At 41.9% G+C, this 25,779-nt stretch overlaps 1 protein-coding gene across 3 annotated transcripts in view; it reads right to left on the reverse strand.

Moving 5' to 3' along the window:
- The window catches only part of CLTCL1 (clathrin heavy chain like 1), a 36,569-nt gene extending 11,278 nt beyond the window's left edge, over nt 1–25,291 (reverse strand). For 2 of the 3 annotated variants that reach the window (XM_050907020.1, XM_050907023.1), the window contains exons 1-19: nt 25,154–25,291; nt 16,623–16,830; nt 12,209–12,477; nt 11,777–11,938; nt 10,869–10,982; nt 9,410–9,583; nt 8,934–9,131; nt 8,354–8,554; nt 8,078–8,230; nt 7,325–7,447; nt 6,429–6,566; nt 6,060–6,224; nt 5,454–5,634; nt 4,920–5,083; nt 4,045–4,170; nt 3,583–3,725; nt 2,740–2,974; nt 782–904; nt 217–362 (exon numbers count right to left, since the gene is read on the reverse strand). In XM_050907020.1, the coding sequence (XP_050762977.1) occupies nt 217–362; nt 782–904; nt 2,740–2,974; nt 3,583–3,725; nt 4,045–4,170; nt 4,920–5,083; nt 5,454–5,634; nt 6,060–6,224; nt 6,429–6,566; nt 7,325–7,447; nt 8,078–8,230; nt 8,354–8,554; nt 8,934–9,131; nt 9,410–9,583; nt 10,869–10,982; nt 11,777–11,938; nt 12,209–12,477; nt 16,623–16,830; nt 25,154–25,195 (3,065 nt within the window). In that variant the 5' untranslated portion in view covers nt 25,196–25,291. Of the gene's footprint in view, nt 1–216; nt 363–781; nt 905–2,739; nt 2,975–3,582; nt 3,726–4,044; nt 4,171–4,919; nt 5,084–5,453; nt 5,635–6,059; nt 6,225–6,428; nt 6,567–7,324; nt 7,448–8,077; nt 8,231–8,353; nt 8,555–8,933; nt 9,132–9,409; nt 9,584–10,868; nt 10,983–11,776; nt 11,939–12,208; nt 12,478–13,646; nt 13,659–16,622; nt 16,831–25,153 lie in introns of all 3 variants that reach the window. The other variant, XM_050907022.1, reaches the window with a different exon arrangement.
- Nucleotides 25,292–25,779: the final 488 nt, after the last annotated feature.

Consider the following 25,779-nt stretch of genomic DNA (forward strand, 5'->3'; position numbering starts at 1 on the left):
TCTCTTCTCTTAACACATCACTGCAAACTGCATAGTGTGCACTAGCTCTGTTCTTAAAGCACAGAGCACTTAATTCTGCTTTTTCACCTGATTATACACATTTAAGAGTGCTTAGGTCCCGCAACCAAGAGGCCCACAAATAACTTGGGTCAACCCCTCACAACCTAAACAAAGGCACTGAATAGGCTAAACTTGTGGACAAAGCTCTCCACTTACCTGTGTTCACTGAATACAGAATTATCCAAGACAATTTTTTCCAATAACTCAATCAATTCATTAGGCAGATCAGCAGTCATGAAAGCTTTCACAGTTACAGAAACCTCCTCTGGATCCTGCGTCTCTGATAAAGCTGTTTGGACAACCTGGATTTGAAGGCAGGAAAGTATTAAGTGTTTTCCCCAAATGAAATATTTGCCAACCTATTCTAGTGAACTACAAATTAAGGCTTCATAACTTATTGTATGTATTTTGTCATAGACAGCAAGAAAGAGCTACTTAATAGCTATATCCAGTATAGAAAGTCATACCTTGGGTCTGTATAGGGAGCAAATTCACTAGAGGCAGGTCACCCCACAGGACAAGTAATTCTTACTGGTAACTAAGTTTTCTGACTGTGAAGGTCAGAATTAATACCTGCCACTCAAACTCTTACAAATTTCTATATGGTTGAGATGGGGCCTCAAGGGACCTTGTGGGGGAAGACAGCTACTTCAATGCTCCATAATGTTTCTCAGACATCCTGAGGTCTCCTCATACTGAAAGTTTAACCTTTGTGCTGTACCTGGTCAATAAGCTGCCGCCTGAATGGGTTGTTTTCTTCCAGAACATTTGCCCAGAGCTCAGGGTCCTTCCTTCGCACCAGATAGCGAGCCTCACTCTTAAACAGTGAGTTCTCATTGCAGACCTGAAGGAGAAGTTACAAATATTGGCATTAATGTTAAGGGTCAGTACCACAAGACAGGTTTAGCTAACTATGAATCAGACAGTCTAGAAGACTGACTAGAACTAATTGCTGACCAATGCTAAATGCCACAGACAAGTTCTTACCCAACCTCTGATCGGGAAGGCTCATGGAGAAGGTCTCCAGCAGAATTTCTATAGCTTCTCTTGGTTTTGCCCGACACAAATACTGTGACAGTGGCTTCACAGTAACTATTTGCTTCTGTTTGAAGTGAAGACCTGCAGAAGCCTGAAGAACTTAAATTTTAAATCTAGAAAGGGAGCCACTTGCCTGGGCAGTATTTAGTAGTGAACTGAGGAATGGTGCTGGTGTTTAAAGCTAGAAATAGGTTATGTATTTGGTGTCATTAGCTTTACACTAGAAGTGTTCAGAGTAGCAAGTGGCTTGGATTCCTCTGTTAAAATGTTAAGGGTACAGAATAAATGTGAAATCTCCTATAGAAGTGCAGGAAGAGTTATGATCCTATTAGTACCACTAGCTTCAATTTCCAACTAGAAGAGTAGAAACCTGAAGGCCTATTCCATCTTCTACCAACAGGTCATGTTTTGTTAGTGTCTGAATTAGCTCTTGGACTCTCAAGTACTTTGCTGTAAGCAAATTAGTAGCAGCACACTTTTGCTTTATGTTGTACATCTATTAATTGCAGGAGTTGAGCCCTCTTCTAGGAGGCAACAATGTTTCAAGAATAATTTTTACATGAACATCTTATCTCCATAACCAGAAACACCTGCTCAGAACATCAGTTCAAGGAAGAAACTGGTTCTGACAGGTTTTTATGGTTAACCAGAATGTTAAAGCTCATCCTAGCAAATTTTCCTAGCAAAACAATAACTCGGAGCCACCTTCATATGCTGAAATAAAAGTGCCAAATGTAGCCAGCCTTTTTTTTTTTTTTTTTTTTAACAGCTAGAGAGGAGGTATTACTTCAAAAATAGCTGCTTCAGGCTGGAAAGTCATGCACTTTGAGCAGCAAGGCTAGATTATACCACCATTCTAACACTCACAGGGTAGGCCTTGCCAGGGAACAGCATTTACTTCCTTTCAAACAGGGCAAAACAAGCTAGTTCTTACCCCTACACAGCTGACATTCTTTGCTTATACTAGTGCCGCTTTCTCAGCGGCCACAAGCACTACAATCTGGCATTAAGCTCTGGTGTTCAGTTTGAGACTAGGATATGTTTGGAGAACCCTGGGAATTTCACTTGCCCTTGAACTTCCAAGGGAGGAATCAACAAGCTTAAGATAGGAGAGGAATGCTATCAGAATAAGTCCTTGCAGTTTGACTGCCAACATTTATTTTCCTCATTTCTAGTTAAGTATTGGAGCAACTTTAAGGGTCAGCTACAATAAGGGAAAATTACAAGCCCTGTTCTAGTTTCAGGGAAGCTTTTCCTCTTACTGTAGAGTCAGGCTAGATGACAGCCTGTCCCTTCTGCTGATAAAGTGCTCAAGGCTCAAAAAAACCCCATCAAATTAACAAAGGTTTAACAGTAGGCATATTCATTAGCTGGGCCCAATAAACAATTTAATTTTGAGCAGAATGAGTGGATGAAAGACATGAATAGTACCTTAAAGTTGCAGAGTTATACAATTTTAGTTCAGACATATAGCATTCAGCATAAAAATTACTGTCTCCATACAGAAGAATCCTGCCTACCTCAACTCCTGAGTGAGACTGCAAGACAGGATTCTGCAAGTGTTAGACAAATAGCAAGCTAGGCTTCCACTTCAGGTAGCAAGTAGTTCTTTAACGTGTTTATAAATGCAGTTTTGCTAACCTTTATGAGTTCCAGATCACATTGCCCCCTCTCATAAGCAACACAGGCCAGATGAGGGTCCCTCTTTTCACAATATTTGCCAACTACACGGCTGTCATAGTAAGGATTCTCACGAAGGAACCGCTCTGGATTATTATTACTGTCAATGTAGATTTTGGCCAAGGCATTATGAGTCGCAGGTTCTTCACAGCCTTCATGAATCCTTGATTCAAGCCACGGCAACAGCAACTTAAGCCTTTGAAGAAGCAAACATTTTAGGTTTAAGTCAGACTGAGGTATGCTTGACAGCTACCCATTAATATCTACCCCTCCCTTCAAGCAAGTCTACTGGTCAGACTTAAAAACAGACAGAGACCAGTCAGTTATTTTTAACGAGTCTTAAATAAGTGGAGGCCAGATCTGCAGTTTAACATCAGGGAAGGTTGCAGATGCCACTAGTTTTGCAATCCTTCCTTTCCACTCCTGTTCTATTAGCTAGCTCTTCACACTTAAAGCTGTTTGTTCATTTTACAGGTAACTACAAACTAGTTACACAAGCTGCTGTATGCCTACAACAAGACTGTCAAGACAGTTTTATCTAGATTTACTCCAAAGGCACATCCCATGGCTGGCTGTACAGGAAGTGTTCAAAAGCCATGTTATTCATTATGCAGTGCTGTCAGGCATCCCTATATGGCCCAAACAATCAAGAGACTAACTAGCAAATCTAAGCTGCTTTTCTACAAAGAAACATAAAACAATATTAGTATTGTATCATTCAACAAAACTGCATCCAATTCAATTTGGGTGTATACCAGGGTCAGGAAAGTCCAACACTTGTGTCTACAGATGCATTTTCGTTACCTATTTCTTTTTTCCACTTCAGCCACCAGCTCATCTGTTGAGAACTGGCCTCTAACCACCATGATCAAGTTCTTAATGACATCTTCAGAACAATCCACATCAAGAAGCCCTCCAACTACTGCTGGTATACGGCTAGGATTCACCTAAAATAAGCCACCATCATTAAAATTAGTTATTAGCATTACTAATAACCCACCCCCAGTCTTCCACATGGGGAAGTTCTAGTTAACAATTTAAACTATGCTTTAGAGCAGTGAATTTTAAGTTACTAACACATTTGTATATATATTCCAGGAAAAACTACTCTTACAGGTTTGTAATAGACAAAAGGCTTATTGAAGAGCCTCTGCACTAGAAGTGTGAGCATAAAAGAGACATAGCAAATTCTGCTTTAGTCTACTGAAAGGTTAAGTGCCTTCTAAGGAAGAAAAGAGCAAGAGCTTAAAACTAGATTCTCCTTACCTTCTGTACATAGATCTCTATATACTTCTGCAGGTTATTGCGATATAAGTAGAGCACCAGGTCATGAACAAAGTCAAACCGATCACAGACAATGATCAGAGGAAGCTGGTCTGTGAGCTTTGCCTCCTGTAATTTGTGCAAAAAAAGAGTAAGCAAGCACCATTTGCTGAAGCGTTTTCAAAGCAGGAAAGTCTGACCAAGTTCCCTCAGCACTAGAAGTCACAATACATTCAAATTTAAGACTGCCAAGCAGACAATTGACTTCAAAAGTAAGTTACCCACTATGAATACCATGCGGTCAGTCTATCAGTTGAGTTTTAAGTTTAGGCTCTTCATGAGGTGCCACATTAGGCCTACATCTCTAGCTTCAAAATGACTATCAATTCACATACCAATTCAGAAGACAGTTGCTGGGCCAAGAACTTAACAATGCAAAATGAAGTGGCATTAAAATCCCATTTTACCAGTCACAAAGCATGCGAAGTGTTGTAGTACAGGTTGACTCCAGTTTTAACAAGCTTTGTCTAGCCAATATCCTTGATAAAAGCTCCTGCTCAATACTTCAGCATAGTCTTTCCTTCTGCCAGCCTGGATTCACCTATTGTTAGGTGACAACATATTCATGAGTTTGGTACAAGTTGTATCATACAGGCTAGTTTTAAAGGAATGGTGAATTTGGGCTTCTTTTCCCAGGGGTAGCCTAGAAGAACCTATTATGCCTGGAATAGTAGCAGACTCCTGTTCCAGCTATACAGTAGACTACTCTCAGCCATACCAGCTAAACCTTGAGTTGGTATTTCCCTCCATTTAGAAGGCTGTAGTTCTGCTGCTAAGCAAAACAGAGGACTGCTCAATCCATTGGACAGAATATTTACCTTCAGAAAGTTCTTCACCCTTTCTGGGTTATAGCAGTTACTTTCACGGCAGATTCTTTCCACTTCCTTTATCTGACCAGTCTTGCAAGCTGCCTGGATGTACTTGAAGTGAACATCTGGATCCTGGCTGAAGTTTACAATGGAACCCAAGAAATAGAACAGTCCTAGAAAGTGTCACATGTTTTTAACATCATTAGAAGAGTAAGTGAAGCAAGTGCAGACTGTTACAAGCTTCAGCTTGTGACTTAGTTCAGCCCTGCTGAGACAGTAGCTTTCATTCAACTTCAGGAAAAATCAGAAGGGTTTTTTTCCCCTCTTTCAGGTTTCATCTTTCTTTCTGATCTTTACTCAAGAGGGTTAAGAAACTATCTAGAACAAAGCTACCCCTAGAACTCACTGTGATGAGCTACTTTGATAAATGCATCCTAAGGTCCAGCCATGTGACAAGTACCTCTCCCATAAAAGCTACAATCCTTACTATTAGCTTCAATCAAGTAGTGCTTCCAAGTAAGCTGCTTCCCTCTAATATTGTACCTTCATAGCTTTTGAAAGATTCAAAAAGCTCCACAAGAGACTGGGTACCAAGCTGCTCATGGTACTTAGAAGCAACTTGCACACAGAGCTGTAGGTTTTGCCTAATGTTGGCTGACAGCATGGCACGCAAACACTCCACAGAGTCTTCAACTGAGAGAGAGCCAAAGAAGTTCACAAGCCACTGCAAAGAGAAAGAAATTTTACTCAGTAATTTATACAGGACTTGACTGACTTCTAAAATGCGCCAACTAGCCAGAGTTTCTACCCCAGCTACTAGAGAGAAGTAGTATGAGGTCTTCCATGTGCTAAGACCAAAGACTTAAAAAGAAACACACTCACCATCTTTACAACTACAAAAAATGCAGTTTGGAAGTCAGATTTGAAATGCCCACCTGGGAAACTGAGGTCAGATCTAAGCCATCAAAAGTATAGACTACGGTTTAATCATTAACTGGACAAATGTTCTTGAATCACAGCTATGTGTGCTACTTTGGTACCTACAAACCATCTTACAGCAGCTGCAGGGATTTTAGCAGCTACAGAAGTGCTAAAAAGTGTTCACTTTACCTAAGCTTTCAGTTTCTTACTCTGTACAAACAGACTTACCTCAGGATTCAAGAGATGAGTATGAACGACAGCACGTTTAATATCATAGAGATCTGTGTAGTGTTCCAAAGCTCGCTGGAGCAAGCCTGCCTTTTCGCACAACTGGGCAATATGAGCACGATCGTAGTGTGTAAACATTTGATTTCCAAGAATGGCATCTGCAACCTAGGAGGTTACATTTCATATTCAGACTGTCAGAAAAATCACAGCAGCTCAGCCTAAAAGTTGTTGAAAAGTCACAGCAATGACTCATTATCAGTCTTTGATGTTGCTAAACCACTTATACATATCAGTATCAGACATATTCTTGTGCAAGCCTACTACTGTCTCTCCTTCACTTTTTGGAGGAACTAGGTTAAGAGGTCTTACCTGCGGGGCATGAATCAAATTCATTTCCAGCAGACGAGTCTGAAGGTGGCCTTCTGCAGGGCGGTTATTTTTCAGGGCATCCAACAGAAAGGACGTGCACTGCTGAATAAGACTGTTCTCCATGAACACATCCACAATCTGTTGAGATTGGTCAAGTTAGAGAAGAGGGTCTACATACACACATGCACATTTATCTGTATATGTTAGTGGCCTGGCTAGAAGGCTAGAAAGGCAGCTTACCACAGCACCTCATGTGCTATATTCCCTTTGTTTTCATAGGATTACTACCATGGTAATAGAGAGACAAGTTTCATGCTTTGTTTTCTTTTTCTCTAGAATGTAAGAAGCACATTACTTTGAGCTATTATGCCAGATTTTGCCACTCACTATTTAGTTTTAACACAGCATGCAAATCCCATCCCTTCTCTCTTGTTGGGATAGTTGCTACAAGAAAAGCTAAGACTTTTTCTAAGTAATTTCAATTATTTAATAATGCAAATTGTTGCCTTATTTCTCTGTCCATTTACCAGAAGCAGCCACTGGCAGCCAGCACTCAACTTAGGTTTATTTGTTCATCTTCCTGTAAATTCTCTGCATGGGAAGAGTTAATGTATGCTCCATTAAAGCCAACAGTAGGACAGTAACACTATTGCTTAGATGAAGACTGTGGCAGATTCACTATCAATATTACAGTAATATGCCAGAAAGCTTCCACAAGAACTTGAGAGCACACTTGCCTCTAAAGACTTAATGGTAACCAAACTTGACTAGAATAGTTTAGTTACTTTTCTAACCAAGCCAGCTAGAGACCTGAACTGGCCTTACCAGTCCCCAAAATGGTACTATGCTATTACCTCTGTCTAGAAAGAGACCAGTATGCTTGTTGTAGGCATCACCTGGTTAATGTTAGCCAGAGGCTCCTCATCCTGTACCAGCATCTGAGAGAACTGCAGGCCTTGCTCTGGACTGACTCTCATCACACTTCTCAGTAAGAAGATCCAGTCTGGGGTATAGCCAACCTAGAGATTTCAGGAACAGTCATGCATGTCTGGGAAGCATTACACATCTTTTAAGCCTTCAGATTCTTCAGCATAGGCACTACAAACTGCTGTGAGGTTGCCATGCCCATCCCCCATCTTCCAGGAATTCTCAGACAAAAAGCATTGTTTGTCTGTTGACACAGAAATTCAGCATTCACCTACTTAGTAACTGAACTTGCGCCAGGGCATTTCTCTTGCTAGGTAACAAAGCTGCTAGGAACAAATCTTTCAACAGTCTTAAGGCACTATCAAGTAAGGTCCTAAACTTACAAGTGGACATCAGGCAAATTCTTTTGTAATCTGTCCAAAAACCAAGTCTTATGAATTTAGGAAGAATCTTATCTTTATTCTCTAGGATAAGCTTGAGCCAGTCCATTGAGTAGTTCATAAAAATTCTGCATGTTCTGAATTTAATTTTTTGCAGACTGCTCAGACCTTAGTCATACACTATGATTTGCACTATGACAATGAAGAAAACACTGTTTCTCAATCTTACCTACTTAACAGTTTTAAGTGACAGGAATCAAACTTATCTCATGGAAAATAGCTCAAGAATGTACACATTAAACAAAAGATAGAGTCTAGCAGTTTGTTGATAAACAACTTTACCTTTTTAGCATAGAGCACTATTTTCTGGAACTGACCAGTTTCAGCAAAGCACTGAATCACTTTGTTTGGCACATTAGCACGAAGATAGACACTGAGTGCAAGGGTTGGGTCAGCTGTCTTCACCAAGTCTCCCAGCTCCTCTGAGCACTCCAGCTGAAGTCAGAAGTAGTATTTCGTGAAGCAGAAGAATTCAGAGATGTAGTAAAAACAAAAGTATTGGTCACACTCAATTGCTACAAGGCAACAGAATTAAGCTAGTGTCACGATCAAGCCTACCTTGTCTTCCTTCAGCCACTTCTCCAGAAGCTGCTTGCGGCCCTGCTGTAGAACAGGGCGACAGAGCTCCAGAGACTCAAACTTGTTCAGCTGTCCCTGGTCAAGCAATATTCCAAAGTACTGGAGCAAGGGAGAGGCCTGCCCAGGCTGAGCTGGTACACTCTGGAACTTCCTGATTGTATCACTGGTACGTAGAATTCCCTGAAGAGGCACAAGATAGAGAGAAGCAATGTTTAGTTAGTGAAGGCTGAATAGTATTAGTCAAAAAACAGGTGTTAACCTATACACTGAACCATCTACTCTTAAGCCCTCAGGGTGCATCAAACCAATGACATTCTAGCAAGAAGTCAGTGGCCACAGCAAGTCCAGTCTACGGTTGGAAAAGTATAGCAGATGCTCCTTTATGGGATACAGGAGAATACATTAGTCAGAGCAACAGCTGAACTGCAGAGAACTAAGGCTAGTATTGCAGCCCTTTAGTTTTTGAATGTCAAGTACTGAAATGCAAGTGAGCTAAGCGAGTCCACTAAGCTAAGGCAAATCCCCATGACTTCTAAGCATTACCTTTGGAGTTATTTACCTTTGGTGCAGATGCAGCTACTTTAGCAGCATCTGCATAGCTTCCTTGAGCAAACAGTGTGTTGAACTTTCTGGCAAATAATTCCTCTGCCCCAGCTAGGTTACTACGTATAGCCATACGCAGTCCCAAGTCAGGATTCTGGAGAACATTCGTAGCATAGTTGACTATGTTGTCTTCCTCAACACATACAGAAAGCACCTGGAAAGGACAAAAGGCATATCGAGGAGTACTGTCCTTTCCACAACTACTATGAAATATAGCAACCAAGTGGCTATGCAGCCGATCAGTGAAGTAGTAGATGATCAAAAAACCAAGTTCCTCCCCAAGCAGTTCTATACTAGGAGAGGTTAAAAACTGACTAATCAAATAGTTACTGGCTCCCTTCCATGACATTTGTTGCATCACATCACTTATTAGGTTTGTGACATTCCATGTGAGCTTTAGAAGGCTCAAAAACAGAATGCTGGATTTGTTACCTGTCCTTTTTTGTTCACGCCAATGATGCCTGAGGTAGGTTCATGAGGAGCTGTGACAAAGATAGTATCAGCACTAATACGGTTCATGTAGATGCACACTCCAGACTCCAAGTCATACATGTGAATATATCCATACTTTGTGATCAGGTAGATAACACCATGCTTAATTCCAATCTGCCAAAAGATGAGTTTTTATTAGTCAAGACTAAGACTGTAACAGTTAAGACAGCTGCCTTTAGCCTAGTCACAAGACAGTACTGCAGTGACATGCCTTTGCACTGACACTAAGAACAAATATAGCTTCGGGCTTCTTCCTTACAGGCTCAAAGCAATGAACAGCTTCGCTGGCCATTTGGAGCCATAGCTCCCCTGAACAGAGAGGCTGAAGGGAAATTAAAATTCATCTGCAGCAAAGGACACGCTCCTCATCCTAATGAGCCAGGCTGAGGGAGAAAGTTTGGGCATAATTAGCATTCTAGTCTAGATATGTCATTACAAATTTCTGTTCAGAAATATGGAGATAATCCTACTCTCTTCCAACAAGGCCTACCCAAAGCACCAGCAGAACCTAAACCAAGCTCAGCTACTGAGTACTCTAGTTTACCTCTCAAGTCACTTAAACTGGGGAGGCTTTCAAGCCAAAATGGTCTTCAGACAAAGCAGCACTTTCACTTTGGAACAAGCCTTCAGATGTTTTGTTAAGTAAACCTCAAGCTGAAGTACAGAGCCACGTGAATCCTGCCATGTAGACAACTTGCTTTGTTTACCTTAGTTTAAGCCATCTCTTGGTTCATTTATGAAGCTGGTCTATTAGACTAGTCAGCAGTTCCATGCTCTGAGATAGTTTGCTTTTACTACACAATTTTAGTCCTGCAGACATGCTAAGTGAAGTTTGGTCTGTCAAGGCAGCCAGCTATGTTCTTTCCTAAAGAACCTCCCATTAATGTCCCAAATTGCCTTTTCTGTGCTGCTACTACAGGAGGTATGCTGATATAGGAACTCCCCACTCCATTTGTCTCATAGTGAGATCTACTGTAGATAAAATGCCACTTTCATATGAAGCTGCATCAAGCACCATAACATTCTTATCTAGAACTCTGAACATTAGTAGGAATTTCAATAGCCAAAGCGATGTTAGAGACCTTCTACTGGAAGACACGATTGAGGGTTTTTCCTGCGTCTGTTTTTTTGTTGTTGGGTTTTTTTTGGAGCTTTCTGTTTGTTTTCTCTTTTTTTAAATACAACCTTAAGTTGACATATCTGGACAAATACTGGAACAGCCTATATATTTGTGTTTGAGTTACTGTTTTAATGTCCAGGCTACCTCCCACAAATTATTAACACCTCTCCCAGAACTAGGAGGAATGGCAGCAAAGCACTAGTAGAAAGCATTCTTTATGACAGAGATGGCAGCTACTTGCCAGGCTATAAAATAGATTTTTTGGGATCAAAGGTTTACCTGCATTGCCACAGGAAAGTCTGTCTGTGCCTCAGGTGGGAAAAACACATCAACAGCTTTCTTAACAAATGGCTGATTTCCAGTAGCTGGCTGACCTACTTCAATGATGTGTAGCTAGGAAGAAAAGAGTACATGTCACAAGACTGCCTGCAAGTACAGCCACATGAAAGAAGTTCCTCTCTTCAGATATGCTACTTAAGTCATCTGCCACACTTGGCTGATGAATATCTGCCCAATCCTGAACCAACACAGCCTGGGGAGCTGTGCTCCAGGTATTTATCAGTGGGACAAGCTTTCTGGAACTTGATAAAGTAAAAACCAGGAAAAGACCAAAAAACCTCATGCTTTCTATGAAAGCAGACTACATTTCTATTCAAGACAACTTGTTCACAATGTTTTGAGTGAGACTTGTCAATTCATCAACAATTTTGCAGGACAAGACTAGAAAGCTCAAGACATTTTAGTGTTACCTCAGCTCTTTACAGACTGCTCAGCAGTTGTAGCATATTTGGCTGTTACTGAATTCCACTATCAGTTGACACAAACAACCTACCTATAGCACTAAGGCTTATCTACTCTCTTTCTGTACTGAATTCAAGACATAAGAGGCTGCTTAATGACTTCATACACACAAAAAACACATGGGCATAAACTGATGCTTTAAACACCCTGAGCTCAGTTCTCATTGCATCTACATTTGTTCTTATGTCTAAGTTTCACCCAAGCAACTCAGACTTTTTGCAGTTTCTATCCTATCAAAAGAAAGCATTTTGATGCTGACCAAATATGCTGCACACATGGTTCCCAAGCTGTTCTTCAGAGAGCATACACTAAACGGTGTGATCACTGAAGTTCTACTAGTACAGAGTTCTGCTACAGCAGAATAGGAAAACAGTTGCAGACTTTACCTTGCCCCCTGCAGGACTCCTCACTGCAAAACAGAAGAGAGTAGAAGCTTTGGCATTTCCCTCTATTTTGAATTCTGCAAAAGCTGCTGCATGGCCCTCTATAGGTTGGGAGACTTTTCTATCAACTGAGTACAGCTGCATTGCACCAACCACACGATTTTGCTAGAAAAAAAGAAGAAAGGTCAGCTTGTAGAGATAAGATTTCAAATGTTTATAGCAAGACCTTTGGGATAGTAAACTAAAAAGCAGCAAATGCCTCATCCCCTCCTCCAACACTAACTGCATTAAAGTTCGGGTTATTCCTACACAAAAAGTATTTCTGAATTTTTGATCTATAGAAACCAAAGTTAAGAAACTATAGCAGCTATTAAGTGAAGTGGGGCCAGGGCTCTCCCGATTGTTTTCATAGCATGCTGTTTTCAGGCAACTTACCTGTGCTGAAATTCCTATCAGCAGCAGCCATTTTTGGTGTTCATCTGTTCTGTAATTGATGATTTGGCAGCCTGCAAGACTAGCATGCCTGTCAAACATCTTTTGGGGTTGCGATTCTCCCTCCATGCTCCAGTGGTAGACTGCTGTCTCTGTCACCAAGGCAACTGTATTCACAGATATCCATTTCCAGAAGATCACTTCCTCTGCCATTGTGTGGGCTTTCATTTTGCTTTTCATCTCAATGTTAAAGATCTGAAGTGTTTTCCCAGCTAGTATGACAAAACCCAAGAAACACCATAGACAGATTACCACAATGGCCATCCTGTAGTCTGCCTATTTACAAGCAACCTGTTTAATCCACTATTCCAGTGATGTTACAGACAGGGTTAGTGTCCTGTCACATCTGAGTCTCCTTTGAGACTTGACTCTTATCAAATAGAATCCTCTCCCCACCCCCCAACATCTCTACCATCCCTGACGCAAAAAAGTCTACTTCTTATGGACACTTACATGGACATTCCAACAACTGACAAGCATAGACATTTAATTAACTATAAGCTGTAGTTAAAAGACAGTCTAACCTACAGAGCTTGTGTAAACTCTGGTTTAGGTAGCAGCACTGGTATACCAAGTTCTAGGTGTCTAGTAGATGTCATTCAGTATAATTAACAGAAGAATGACTCCAGTTTGTGTCAATTTAGTAGCTGCTGTAGATGACCTGGACTGAGTCCCACAGCACAAGACTTGCAACAGCTCTTAGAATGGAAGCTGTGGTCTTTGGCTATCCCATTTTTGTTGAACAAACTGTGCACTTAACTAGGAAATGGATGGGCTCTGTACAACAGTAATACAACAAGTGCCTATTGAAGAGGACAGTCAAAAGTTCAGAAGGATTATTGAAAGGTTTGGAGCTTTAGTTCCTGTTAAGGTTACTGCTTCATAATTTAGGTAACTACATTGCAGATTTAAGCTTGACTTCAGTATTCCTTTTAACTGCCAGAAGCAGCTAGTAAGGGTAGACATAAAACTAATGTTAATTGACCCAACCTATAAAGAATAAGGGACTCTACTCCTTTCAGGAAGTCAAAAGTAATGTTTTACTTCACTGCAGATGAGACGACTCAGCTCTAGGAATATTGTTTTCTGTTCACAAGAACATCACCCACTCAGACTGCTAGAGTATTGGCTTGTAATGCCATTATTTCTATCCACATTTCAGAAGTGTTTTCCCTGCTAGTAACACTTCTGACTGTCAAACTGGTAGATGTTCCTTCTACTGGGAAGTTTTGATAGATGAAGGCTGCTGGCCACTGAGGAATCGTTTTCAAGAGATACTAACCTCAAGTTAATATGCATCTTGGACTGCTCTATAATGTTTTAGTATAATTTATACAGTAAATTGATCATATTAGTTTAATGCAGTGCCAAGAGACAACACAAGACTTCAGAGCTACCACATGCAGCATTTATGCTCCCTGGATTAACTGCATAAAGAACTGTTAACCTGATCAACTAGTTCCTAGGACAGCTTGCTAGCTTTCCTGGGACCAAAAGCAGCCTGTTTCTGACCACCTTGCTCCACACATGCATTTGTACAATACAGTAACTGCAATAAGCCCAGGCCTAACACCAGCTGTAAACTGATAGTTGGAAACAGCATCTTTACTGTATTGGACAACAATTTGTCCAGCAGTGGACTGGTGCTATTCAAGGGATTGATTTTGGAACTTCCACAGTGTGCAGCCTCACATGCAGAAGGCAGACAAGCGGTTCTGCAAGGGCTCTAGTCACCATCTAAACTGGAATACCAGTATGTGCATACAGAGACTGCTCTCAAAGTCAGCCTCCCTGAAAAGGAAGCAGGATGTCCTTCCTAGTTTTAAGAACACAGAAGAAACCAATAAGCTACTGAAACAAGCTAAAAGTTCATGCCTGTCTTTTCTAGACTAAATTTGACTGCTGTGTTACAGCTGGAAATAGCTTTAGAACCTTCATCAGGCAGCTGGCTCTGGATGCTGGGGCCCACAGGAGCCATAGCAATTTAAGTGTGGAAACAAATTCAAGCTTCAGAACTCTAAATGGTAAACTACAAAAAAAATCCGTTATCTGGATTAAGAAAGAGCAGAACCTGCTATAAAGTCTAGTGAGGGCAAGTGTGAGTTTGTCTTATGTCTACTTGAACACTTTCTTAGGCCAAGATCTGAGACAAAAAGCCAGACTCTTACCTAAGTTTTTCTGATCAAGCTACCAGACTGATCAGTCTACTTAGACTATTGTCTACAGGTGTAGTCAAGTAAGCAGATTCTTTTTTTTGAACACTGACACAAGTATTTACATTTCAGTTCACTGGAGCATGAAGTTTCTCCATTCCACAAAGAATGAAAGCATCCCTGAATGCTGAATTCTCCACTTACACTGACTGGGGAGTACTCTTAGTACAGAGCAAAGCAAGAGAATCATGAACACAAGGACAAAGCATAAATCTTGGTACACCAGGAGAACACCACATGCAATCCAGAAATGAAATTGTGCATACTGTATTTCAGTTTAAATCAAGAACCATTTCATTTCTTTTTCTGAGGGTGGGTTTGTATGTTTATTGCTCAATAATCCTCAGATTATGAGCAACTCCCAGTCATGGCACACTGAGTCACAATATGCAACAGTTTTGACTACTGAAGCCTCAGTCAATCAGCAGGGAAAGTCTGGGAGAGACAGACTGACTTAAACCACGTCTTCAGTGCAGTTCACTGTAGTTCTGCTGGTTACTGTTGGTAACATCATATTGGTTGGGTAGCTCTATTCATCCTCTTTTCTACCCAACCCTTTGGTCATTAGATTACTGATAGAAGAGAACATTAAGTTTGCAATACCTGACAACACAACTTTGCATGCCAATGTGACATCATTCACTCAACCTTATCTGTTCAGAGGACAAGCTTATTCACTCTGCATGGACAGAATGATACTCCTTTTCAGCAAGTCTTAACACTGGCAAGAATAAAGCTATATCCTTCAAAGTTGATGATAATCCATTTAGTTAGGAGGTTAGTTTTGAAATCAGATAATATAGTTTCCTTTTAAGAGCTAGATTAAGCTCTGCTAGTGTAGAGAAGGCACTTTCCTTGCCAATATGGTTTGTTTAAAGGGGTCCAAGATTAAGGACAGTGAACTCTTAACAGATCTGAAATTATATTTTCATTGTTATCTTTACCCACACCCCAGGTAAGGCAGTCCTTTGTGAGACGTATAAGGATCTTAGCTGAATCTGTGATTCAGCTGAAGTCAAACACATTAGTTTTCCCCTAATGTCAGTATAAGTCTGAGATCAAAGATAAGAAGTTACAGGTTTTGTGCCAGTTCTGAGTACAGTTATTTCTTGGACCCCTAAGTAATTTCACCATGATTTTTCACAATAAAAACACACTTAGGCAGAAATGAATAGCACACAGGACATGCTAGCAGAGGTCTCTCATAAAAATATTGCAACTTTGTTTTGTCTATCAACTGTACTTCCATCATACATACACACAGACAAACATTAAGAGCACACTCTTCTCCTTCACTTGGTACAGTCAATAGTCAAAGCAGCCAAATGGTTAGCAACAAGCCAATGGAGAATATTTTCACTACAATACCAGTTGAGGATTAAGATTCCCCACCTGGCTATGAAGTGAACTGTCAAATGGCTACCTTAAAGTTCAGTACTTTTTATGAGATTAGACCATTCTGTACTACCGAACATGAAATGTCATGACAAAGTTCACTCACCATCTGTTTAGATAAGATGCAGGAAGAAAAGTACATAGTCAGTAACAGTTATTGAGATTAAATACCAGAAGTTGGTCACTTAAGAGAAGAGCCAGAGATGTATTAAAATTATTTCTTTGAGCTCAGAGTGCTACTTAAAGGCAGTATCAACACCACAGGTACTGGTAAGCAGAGGTCTTCTATCTGCAAGACCTCGTGCTTGTAACATGCTTATAGATTCAGACTTGCACAGTTACTGGCCATCCTTATGTGATTTTGTTGGTATCTAGTAAGCTCTTCAGAGCTACAAGAAAGGGCCAGGACAGAGCAGAGAGTAAGAATGGCTTATTCCTCTTTACAAGCATCCACTACGTTTACAACACCTGTCTAAAGGGAGAGTATACCATATGTTGACCTGGTCCTCAGTGAGAATAGGAGGCTGCAGTGCCAAGCCCAAGCATCTCACATCTACTTGGAGGCAAATCATCCAAAGATTACTGAAAAATCCACTGCGAAAAATACAACATGCAAGCTCAGGCAAGAATTCTTATCCTCATATACATACTTCTTAGAATTTTACATAAATCTTAAGCTTAAGAGCATACGTAAGCAGTAATACAGCTGAACAGTAGGTTTCATACTGCAGTAATAAAGGGTTACTCACCTTTTAGCGCAATTACTTTAGAGGCTGGATTCATGATGGCACTTTCAGCAGAAATTGGACGTCTGATGGGTGTAGTTGGATCGCTCATGTCAATTATCACTACTTGTGCCTGCTCTCCCACTTTCTCCCTGATGCAGATGAACTTGTCAGATTCCATTGTTAGGGTACTGAATCCAATGTTTGCTGGGTTAATGCCCAAATTTTGGAGCTAGAAAGACGGAAGAGAGTGCTTTATTATCCTTCCCATGTTGAAGGTCTAACTCAAGCCTCTATGTCTCCTCCGGAAGGAAATGCAAGACTGGCATATTTCTGACAAGAGTGTATTATTATGGAATATGATTTATCTTTAATTCTCTTTGTTCCATAGGTAAAGGACTACACAATTCTCAGTACTCAAGACCTAAACACATTCCAAAGTTGTGTTACTGATGCAAACTAAAAGGAGTTTTAACTTAAGCATTTATGGCTTAACTTGGTTCTAGTAACGTGATAGGCTGTATACTATCAGTAGCATCACTATTCCAGATTTAGTAAGGCTAGTAAATTTGATATTAAAAACTTATTAATTGGCAGAACTACAACATACACCATCAGTGGGTCTTATGGAAAGAACCAATTACCCTTATGCAACCCACTCCTAGCAACATTATGAAATGAAGTCTACATAGCGGGTCTCAAATGGCCTATTTTTACAAGTGGACTTGTTCATCTTGCTTAGAATTAATTCTTACCAGTGAAAGGTAAGAAAGATGTGTTAAAATATTCAGTCATTCCACCTCTCCTTGTCCAAGATGTCATGCCATTTGGCTCAACAAGGGCAAGCATTTCAATGCAGGCCCCCTCCAGCCTTACGTCCAACTCTCAAAACATAACTTGTGCTCAATCATATGACAGTAGGTACAAAGCAGTTACTCTTAATGTAATTTAAAGTCATTTTGTGCCACTGAATAGACTGCCCTAGAAGATGGCTATTTCTTATTTTCATCCTTTTTGTTAACTTTGTTTCCATTCACTTCCAATTTCAGGTTAACAGGAGCAGGTGGCAGTGAATGAGTATGACTGTTTCAATTGGTCTGCAGTAAATCAGATCTACCTATGCAGCACACCCCAGCTTGGTATGTATGCAAGCTGCATTTTATATAACAGTAACTGTGACAAGCCTGAGCACCTGCTTTATGCCCCAGAGCAATGCTTTTCAAGCAGAGGAACTGTATCAGCTTCACTGAGGCTTCTTAAGGGATTAACCTATACTGCTTTTCAGTGCAGTGCAAGTGAAAAATGACTGCCCTCAAGGATACAGGATAGAAACTACCACCAGCATCACTGAGTCGTTAGACTCCTTTGATACATACCACCAGGACCTTCATACAATAGACTAAACCCCTTGGGCAACAAGTCCTACAATGGTGTCACAAACACTGTTTTAGTGTGTTTTGATCTGGCTGATCACAGCTTGTTATAGCTTCTGTAAAGCTACTCACTAAATCATAAATTGGGTATGTAACGGAGATACCTAGAAGTGCGGTGTGTCAGGACTGTGCCCAAGAAAGCCTCAGGAATTATTTGTTTTCTGTTCAGCTTACTAGCTAAGAGCTATTCAGCTCAGTAACTGCTAATCTTGATATACAAGCTTCAGTAATGCAATACCAGCCAAATGTACACGTGTAAAAAGACATTTACTCCCTCCCGCAAGTGTGTCTCAGCAAAATTGAGACCCATTCAGCTAACACCTCACTTTACAGGTAAATAGTTCAATACACACTAGTAAACTTCAGTAGGTGCCATTCATTCCAAAAGAGAATCAAAGTTTAGGCACAAGAATATCAGAAGATGCTTGCAACTGGAGTTTTGAAAGCAAGTCCACTGGGAATGCAGCTATTACAGGCTTGTGTGTCAGTAAGGAAAGAAGTTTCCATATCAAGACAACTCACGTACTTTTCGTATGTAATGCAGAAAGTTTTAGTACCCAATAGACATGCAAGTTGCAGCTCCATCAGCTTCTGTGACCTTGAACAACAGAGGAATAAACGATGGGTTCTTAATTCCACTGTTCTTGGTCACATGCTCTACACCGGACAATGTCCACTTATTGTGACAAATTACATGTTCACGCAACAGACCCTTGAGCACTTTAATGTTGAGCATGATCCGAGTCCATCTACCAATAGAGTACAGTCCATTCTGAGAAACTGATTAAGTTCAGTGTCACAAGAGTGGTCAAGAGATTTAATTCCAGCATAGCCAAGTTCCTAACTTGATTCAATTAATCCAAACTTAGACGTATTTCCAGAGTACTGAAGTAGAAACACAGCCTCTTCAATGTCTCTTCTCAATTACTGTGCTTCAGCTTGACCTACTCTTCAAGAGAGCACCCCTGGCCACTCATTCTGCACAGTGAGAATCTTGAAGCATTAGCCTACTTGAAGTTCAGCTTTAAGCCCAAGGTTATTCACTCCAAATCCGGTCCATGTTTAAGAGTAACACTTCGGGTATCTTCACTAAGATAAGTAAGATTTTGCATCAAGTTCTGGTATTAAGATTTCCCGTTTTAACTGTTACAAAATCTAGCAAAGCTTCCGGAAAATGTAATGCTAAATTATGCATGAGTATCACTGCCATCCTTATTATTAGGGAAGTCAGTCACATCTTAAAGGCAAAATGTCAGTACTTCCTAAAGGATGGTCAGGTGAATACTGCAAGCCTCAGTGAATAACGATGCTTCACACTTTAGCAGTCTGAAAACACTGAAAACTTCCTGCCATCAGGGGAGTGATAAGTATCCTCATCAGATCATACATGCTCCTATAACATGGAAGCAGTGTAAGAGGCATATCCCTTATGACTATACATAAGAACATGAGCAGAATCCCTTTACCACCAAATAAAGGGACATTAGTCAGCACTGCTTCTATCCTGGATGGAACAAACCTGCCAAGACAATCTGGACTATCTTGTTCTAAAGCACCTTCCGCGCTTCCTCAAGCACAGAATTAAGAAAACTTTATTACAGGAGGTAGCAAGCATTTAGCTATATATTTAAAAGGCCTCAGGTGAAGGTGCTACAGGTCATTACTGAAGTTTGTATATATTAACTAGAGATTTTGCAGTTTATTTTCATAAATGAGTGAACATCAGGCCTCTCAATTGCTACTAATTTTTCATTTTTTATTATGCTGCTTAGGCAAGCAGTACTCTCAAACTAAGGTTGCCTTCTTCTGAAAAGGACTCAATATTACAAAATCATTCCAGAGACATTTACTATGGGGATAGCCTCCTTCCAAGATTTTACCCCACACTTTACTTTCAGGTAACCCAGTTAAACCCTACTAAGCACCCCCATGTAGGTTACTGTAAGCCTCGCTGTAGAGGAAAGGATAACATGCTGTTCTACAAGTAACAGCCTAATGCCTCTCCTACCCTTTCATGCCCCAATGCCCATTAACTACACGTACAGTGTAGAACTATCTTCACTATCAGGCTGAATGAACTAGATAAAGATTTTTGCTTCATGGCTATCTAGTATTACTGCAGGCTGGATTAGATACCAAACTTAGTTTTACGCATCCTAGAGATACTGAGAACTTACTGACATGGTAAAGATTAACCCAAGATGTATTATTTGATTCTCAACCTGAATGAAGACACACAAGTCCTACACTTAGGATGAAATACAACTATTGATCTGAGATTTAGTCTTTCCCCATTCTACTTCACCAGCATGGTACCATTTGCTAAGAAATGGAGTGAGATGTTTTTACACCAGAGTTCTACTAAATATTGGGCTTTCTAATGCATTTCCCTTTCTGTGGAGTGCAGTGATCCAAACTGAGCCAGCACAAATCAACTCAGATGCTGATACTACCAGTCTTCAAATGAAGTCCATTTCTCTAATGGACAATACTTAAGCCTATCTTACTGTCTGTTTAATACTGACACTCCAATACTTGGGATCTATCATCACTTAAATGCTGGAGTCAGAAGAACTCTGAATTTAAGATCCCTCCAGGGTTCAGTAAATATCCCATTTCAGCTTTATGCCACACAGTTCTAGTGGAAATGCTTTTTAGAGGTGATCAACTACTGTTTTTTAAGTCCATTAGAAAAGAGTAAGGCTCGGACAGACGCTATAGGTATCCAATTAAAAACTGCCTGCTAAAAACTCTGTAAGCACATATCATTTTAAGCATAATACAAACCAACACCACAGTAACAGTTTCTCAGAACTCTTTTACCCATGTGATTATATAGTTATAATCATGCTCAATAAGGATCTGCATATAGTTGTTGGACATCCTGTCTCAGTTGCCCACCCTCACCTCATCTCCTGCTATAGTTCCCATCTTGACAGGTGAGGGACATCAAGGAAGTATACAAGAGCTGAAACATGCAAGACCACAGGCTCACAGGTTTTAGTTACAGTTGCAATTAGGCTTTCTTCTTAAGTGACAGTTACTTCCTTCACAAAATCTGTTCCCATATATCTGTGATGAGGATTAGATCATCTATTGAATGAGTCTCCCTACCACAGGTAGAGCACTTTTCAATCCAGTGAATAAATATGGTCTCTTCAACACTAAATAACTGAATCAAGTCATGATACTTAGCCCTATCTTTTGAATACAAGTCCAAAAAGTCATTTACAGCTTGCAAATATCTTGAGTCCACATGTCTAGCCAAAGCAAACTCATGAAAGCCATTACCCTTCAGCTCAGTCATGCCTATTGCACAACAGACAGTAATTCTTAAGAAGACATCTCAGACTATCCAAATAGAAAGTGTTTTTGTCCAGAAAATGACGGAAGTAAATCTACATCCTTTATGTTTAAAACCGGGATACCTCAGCTTCTCAGTGCTGCACCAAGACACATAGAACTTATGCATCAAGAACGTGTCATGCACACAAGTTTTTTCACACTAGTTGGCTGTGCTCAACAGCCTGTATTAGTTATTCAAGGGAAAGCAGAACCCTGTCTACAGATCCATGTGTCTATCCATCTAAGGGATGAAGCCCCCAACCTAGGAACCTGAGACTTTGTATAAGCAACAGTTTCTCTGCAGGCAAACAGATTTTTGCTAGTGAAAACTAAAAAAGCTCAAAAGGGGACAAAGATAAGCTTTTAAGACCAAACCAATGACTAAGTAAAGGAAAAGTTTAATTTTAGATCAAGAACACTTTGTACACTGAATTCCAGTAGTGTTCCTTCCAGTCTATGTACCAGTATATTTAGTCTTTTACAGCATTTCCATTGTGAACTACAATCCCCTTGGAAGAGTTCAATCTGGCAAATAATTTAAAATTCACTGCTCCAACAGAAGCACTGGAGTAAAGAACCTGATTAAATCACAGTAGCTTAAGTAGTGTGTACTAGTACTTCACTATAGCAGGGCTGGCAGTTTGTACTGCTGCAGCTGATCAGCCACCAGACAGATAAAAACTACGTCTTTATCTTATTCCCCTCCCTTGCTATGGGACTTAACTATGATATCCTCTGTGGGAAGAATAAGCAAGATGCAACTTCTTCATGAATTTGTGGAGACTCATAGCTACAGAGTTCACATCTAAAAACAACTGTTCAATTGCATTAGATGGAGCTAAACAGTAAGACTTGAGTTCATTCTCAGCTTGACTACTACCACATCAAGACCTGGATATCTTTCTTTTACTGCAGCTATTCTCCATCTTTCAGCTCACATGCTTACACAGGACTTGAATGTACAAGCTGTAACAACTTCAAATTTAACATGCACTATGACTGGCAGTCACTCCTGCACAGGCTTGGAGCTGCAGTTCAGTCAGAAGGATGGTCAACATAAAGCAAAATCAGCTTCACAAGGAATGTAAACAGTCTGCAGATCCCTAGTACTCCTCCAATTCTATGTAGACCAAGATCACTGTTTCACTTCACACTATCATTTATCCACTCCCAGCTAGAGAGAGTGGGAGAGAAGAATTCAGTATTTAGCACTGCAACTTATGTTTAGTTTCTCTGGAGAACACTTTCTGTGTGCTTCAGTTCTTCTTTTAGTAAAGTACATACAACTGTCTCAGGAAGACTCTGAACTTAAGTGAAATAATGTTTCATCAGCAACAGGCTGAATTTGGAATTGAGTAGTTATAGTGCTAACAGCTATTCTAACCACTTAAAGCCATATTAATTAAAATGGCTACAGGTATAAACAGTACACAGATTTACTTAAGGTACAGAAAGATTTAACGTAGAACCACTGAAACACAGCACAATTATAAGGAATTGTAACTTTTTTGGATTTAACATCATAAAGCAGCGTAGTAGATCTGTTACACTAATTTTAAATATGACAATTTAACTAGCCAAGCCAACTTCTTCGAAGTAATGGGGGGGGGAGGAGATTAAGCTGATAAAGCTAAATATGGGTGATAGTGAAGCATTATGAAGAGGAGTGAAGGCCTAATCTTTTCATGAATTCCCTACCAGTCAACAAGAAGCACCATGTATCATTTATTCATGACTCTAAATGTTTACAACACATAATACTAAGTTAGAGCTGATAAAACTGTACTGCAGATATCCAGCCAGAGCAAACACTACCAGTTCCCACATTCCTTCTATTTCCCTCCCCATTTATCCCACCACATAGAGACAACTGCAGAAGCAACACTGAGGAGGCTCACTACATTCCTACTCCCAGCTACTACTCTCAATTTCTCTTTAGTAGAGTACTGCTGTGGAGCTACTGCACTCAAACTGGGGGGAGAAGCAGGAAAGAGTGAATCCTGAAGAGTTTGGTCCTGCATGTTCGCAGCAGGAGTCCCAAGGTTTCCCCTGCTCCTCTGTGCAGCCTCCATGCTGGGCAAAAGTCCCTCAAGCACAGGTTTAGTCCTTTCAATAAGATCAAATTATTTAAGAGCAAAAGCAGGTGGCAGCAAAAAAATAGAATATGACTTCAGTACAAACCCCTTGAGAAGTTGCTAGCCCCCCACCCAAAAGAGAAGGACCACAATGCTAATATTGGCAGTGTTGCAAGACACACAACACTAGCCATCAGAAACAGCCATTTAATATGCAAAACAGTACAGTACACCTATGACAATATATTAAGCGTGATGTTCTCTCATCATTATTGTACAGACCAAACACAAACAGCAGGATTGGTTATGTTTGCTAGTTTTAAATTGTAAGAACTATATGCTTCTTTCTAAGGAGAGTTCGACATCAAAAACACTTTGATCCCAAGTTTCTTAGACAGCTGTACTGTAGCTCTCAGGAATTCATTTGAGGTTACTACAATCACTGCTATACTGGACATTGGTGGGGAGGGGGGAAGTGACAGTATAATTCTTCTTCACTATGTTAAACTCTTAACCCATGACAACTCTGAGGAGACAGGTATGTCTGCTCTCTTGGGCACAGAGATTAGATATTTCTGGAGTTTGCTAGCCCTATTACTGTTCTTCAGGCTAGGGCTCCTTCTAGAGTGACCAAGACAGTTCTTCCAGTCAAGCAGAAGAACACTTCCCAAAGGGAGCTTGAAGTGGCAATAACCATCTCCCAAGCTGAAATACTTAAAGTAGCACAAAGTCCACACTGATGGATGATACTCAGTTCATATTTTGAAATGGATGCCTGATTTGACAGAAAGGGGCGGTACAGAGACAGAAGGATGACTTGCCAAGTCCACTTCCTGTTCTCTCATTCATTTAGCAAATTCCTTTAATTCCTGCCTCAAACTGCATGTTCAGAGACTGCTGTTCTCTCACTCCATTTACAACCCTCCCTCACCACCAGTTCACAAGGAAACAGATAAACCGGTTTGTCTGTGCTGCATCCATTAGTCATGGATCTTTTCCAACGCTGGCATTATGGTTTTCACAGGCTATGAAGAACAGAACTATGTCATTTTTAGGGAGCGTTTTTTTAATATTGTTATGCTTGGACGGAGGGACAGAGACTGTGCGGCTTCCAAGTCCAAATGGTTTCTTGCACCTCATCTCACCAATTTCGTCCCAGTTCGCAGCTGCACAGAAAGAGGTTCCAGGAACCTCCGCGATCCAGAGGCTGATGGTCGTTTAGGTAAAAGAGAAAAACCTCGATCCCTCTGCAAGATTAAGGCGCCCATCTAAGCTGAGGCGGGGGAGCCCCCGCGGTCCCCGGGGCGAGCAGCCCAGCCCCGGCGCCTCCCCCTCCCCGGAGCGGGAGGTCCCTCAGGCGGCGAGTGACTCTGCACAAATCGCGGCCGCTCCGCACGCCGCGGAGAGGCAGCCCGGGGGATGGATGGATGGAGGCGGCAGCCCGGGAGCCCGCACCGGGGGCGAGCTCGGCACCGCACGCATTCGCGCGGCGCCCAGCGGGACGGCGGCCCCGCACCGGAGAGGAGGGAAGGAGAGGGTCCCCCCCGCACAGCGGCCGCGGGAGGCGCTCCCGCGGCCCGGCCCCCCTCCCCTCAGCGCACCCCCAGCCCCGGCTAGGCCGCAGCCCCCCTCTCTGAGGAATGGGGTGAGGCAGAGAAGGGGGAGCCCCGTCCCTGCACCCCCACCGCCCCCCTCCGCTCACCTGGAAATGCTCCTGGAAGCGAATGGGCAGTATCTGGGCCATGGCTGGGGGCGAGCTCCCCGGGGCAGGGGTGCGGGGCAGGGGCCGGCGGTGGCAGCAGGGCAGGCGCCGCTGCACCCCACACGGCGGCGGGGAGGGGGAGACGGCGCAGGCGCAGTGCCCTCACTGGGATGGCGCCCCGGCGGGCTCGCCTCCCTTTTCTGCCTCAGCTCGGGGCCGCTCACTCCGGCGGCGGGATCACTCCGCAGCTCACCAGCCTGCCAGGGTCTCCTCAAATAGTCCCTCCCCGCGGCGCTTCTTCCCCCGCCCCATCGCCCCCGCCTCTCGCCCGCCCTCGCCCCCCGCCACCTTCCTCTCCCCCGCCGCCCCCCACTCCCGCTGAGTGGCAGGGCTGGGGAGGGGGCTCCGAGGAGATGGGGGCTGCCCCCGTCCCGGCTGCGGCCAGCGCAGAGGGGCGGGAGGGGTTGTCAGATCCCAGGTATCCTTCCGCTGCTGCCACACGTACTCACGTGACCCGACCCCCTCCCCGGCTCCCCGTGGCGGCGGCGGGCGGCGCGCGGGCGCTGAGGCTCCTCAGGGCGCTGTCCTGCCGCCCGCCTCACACGGACCCCCCCGAGAGCTCCTCC

The sequence above is a fragment of the Gymnogyps californianus genome, chromosome 16 (genome assembly GCF_018139145.2).
Source record: "Gymnogyps californianus isolate 813 chromosome 16, ASM1813914v2, whole genome shotgun sequence".
Lineage (NCBI taxonomy): Eukaryota > Metazoa > Chordata > Aves > Accipitriformes > Cathartidae > Gymnogyps > Gymnogyps californianus.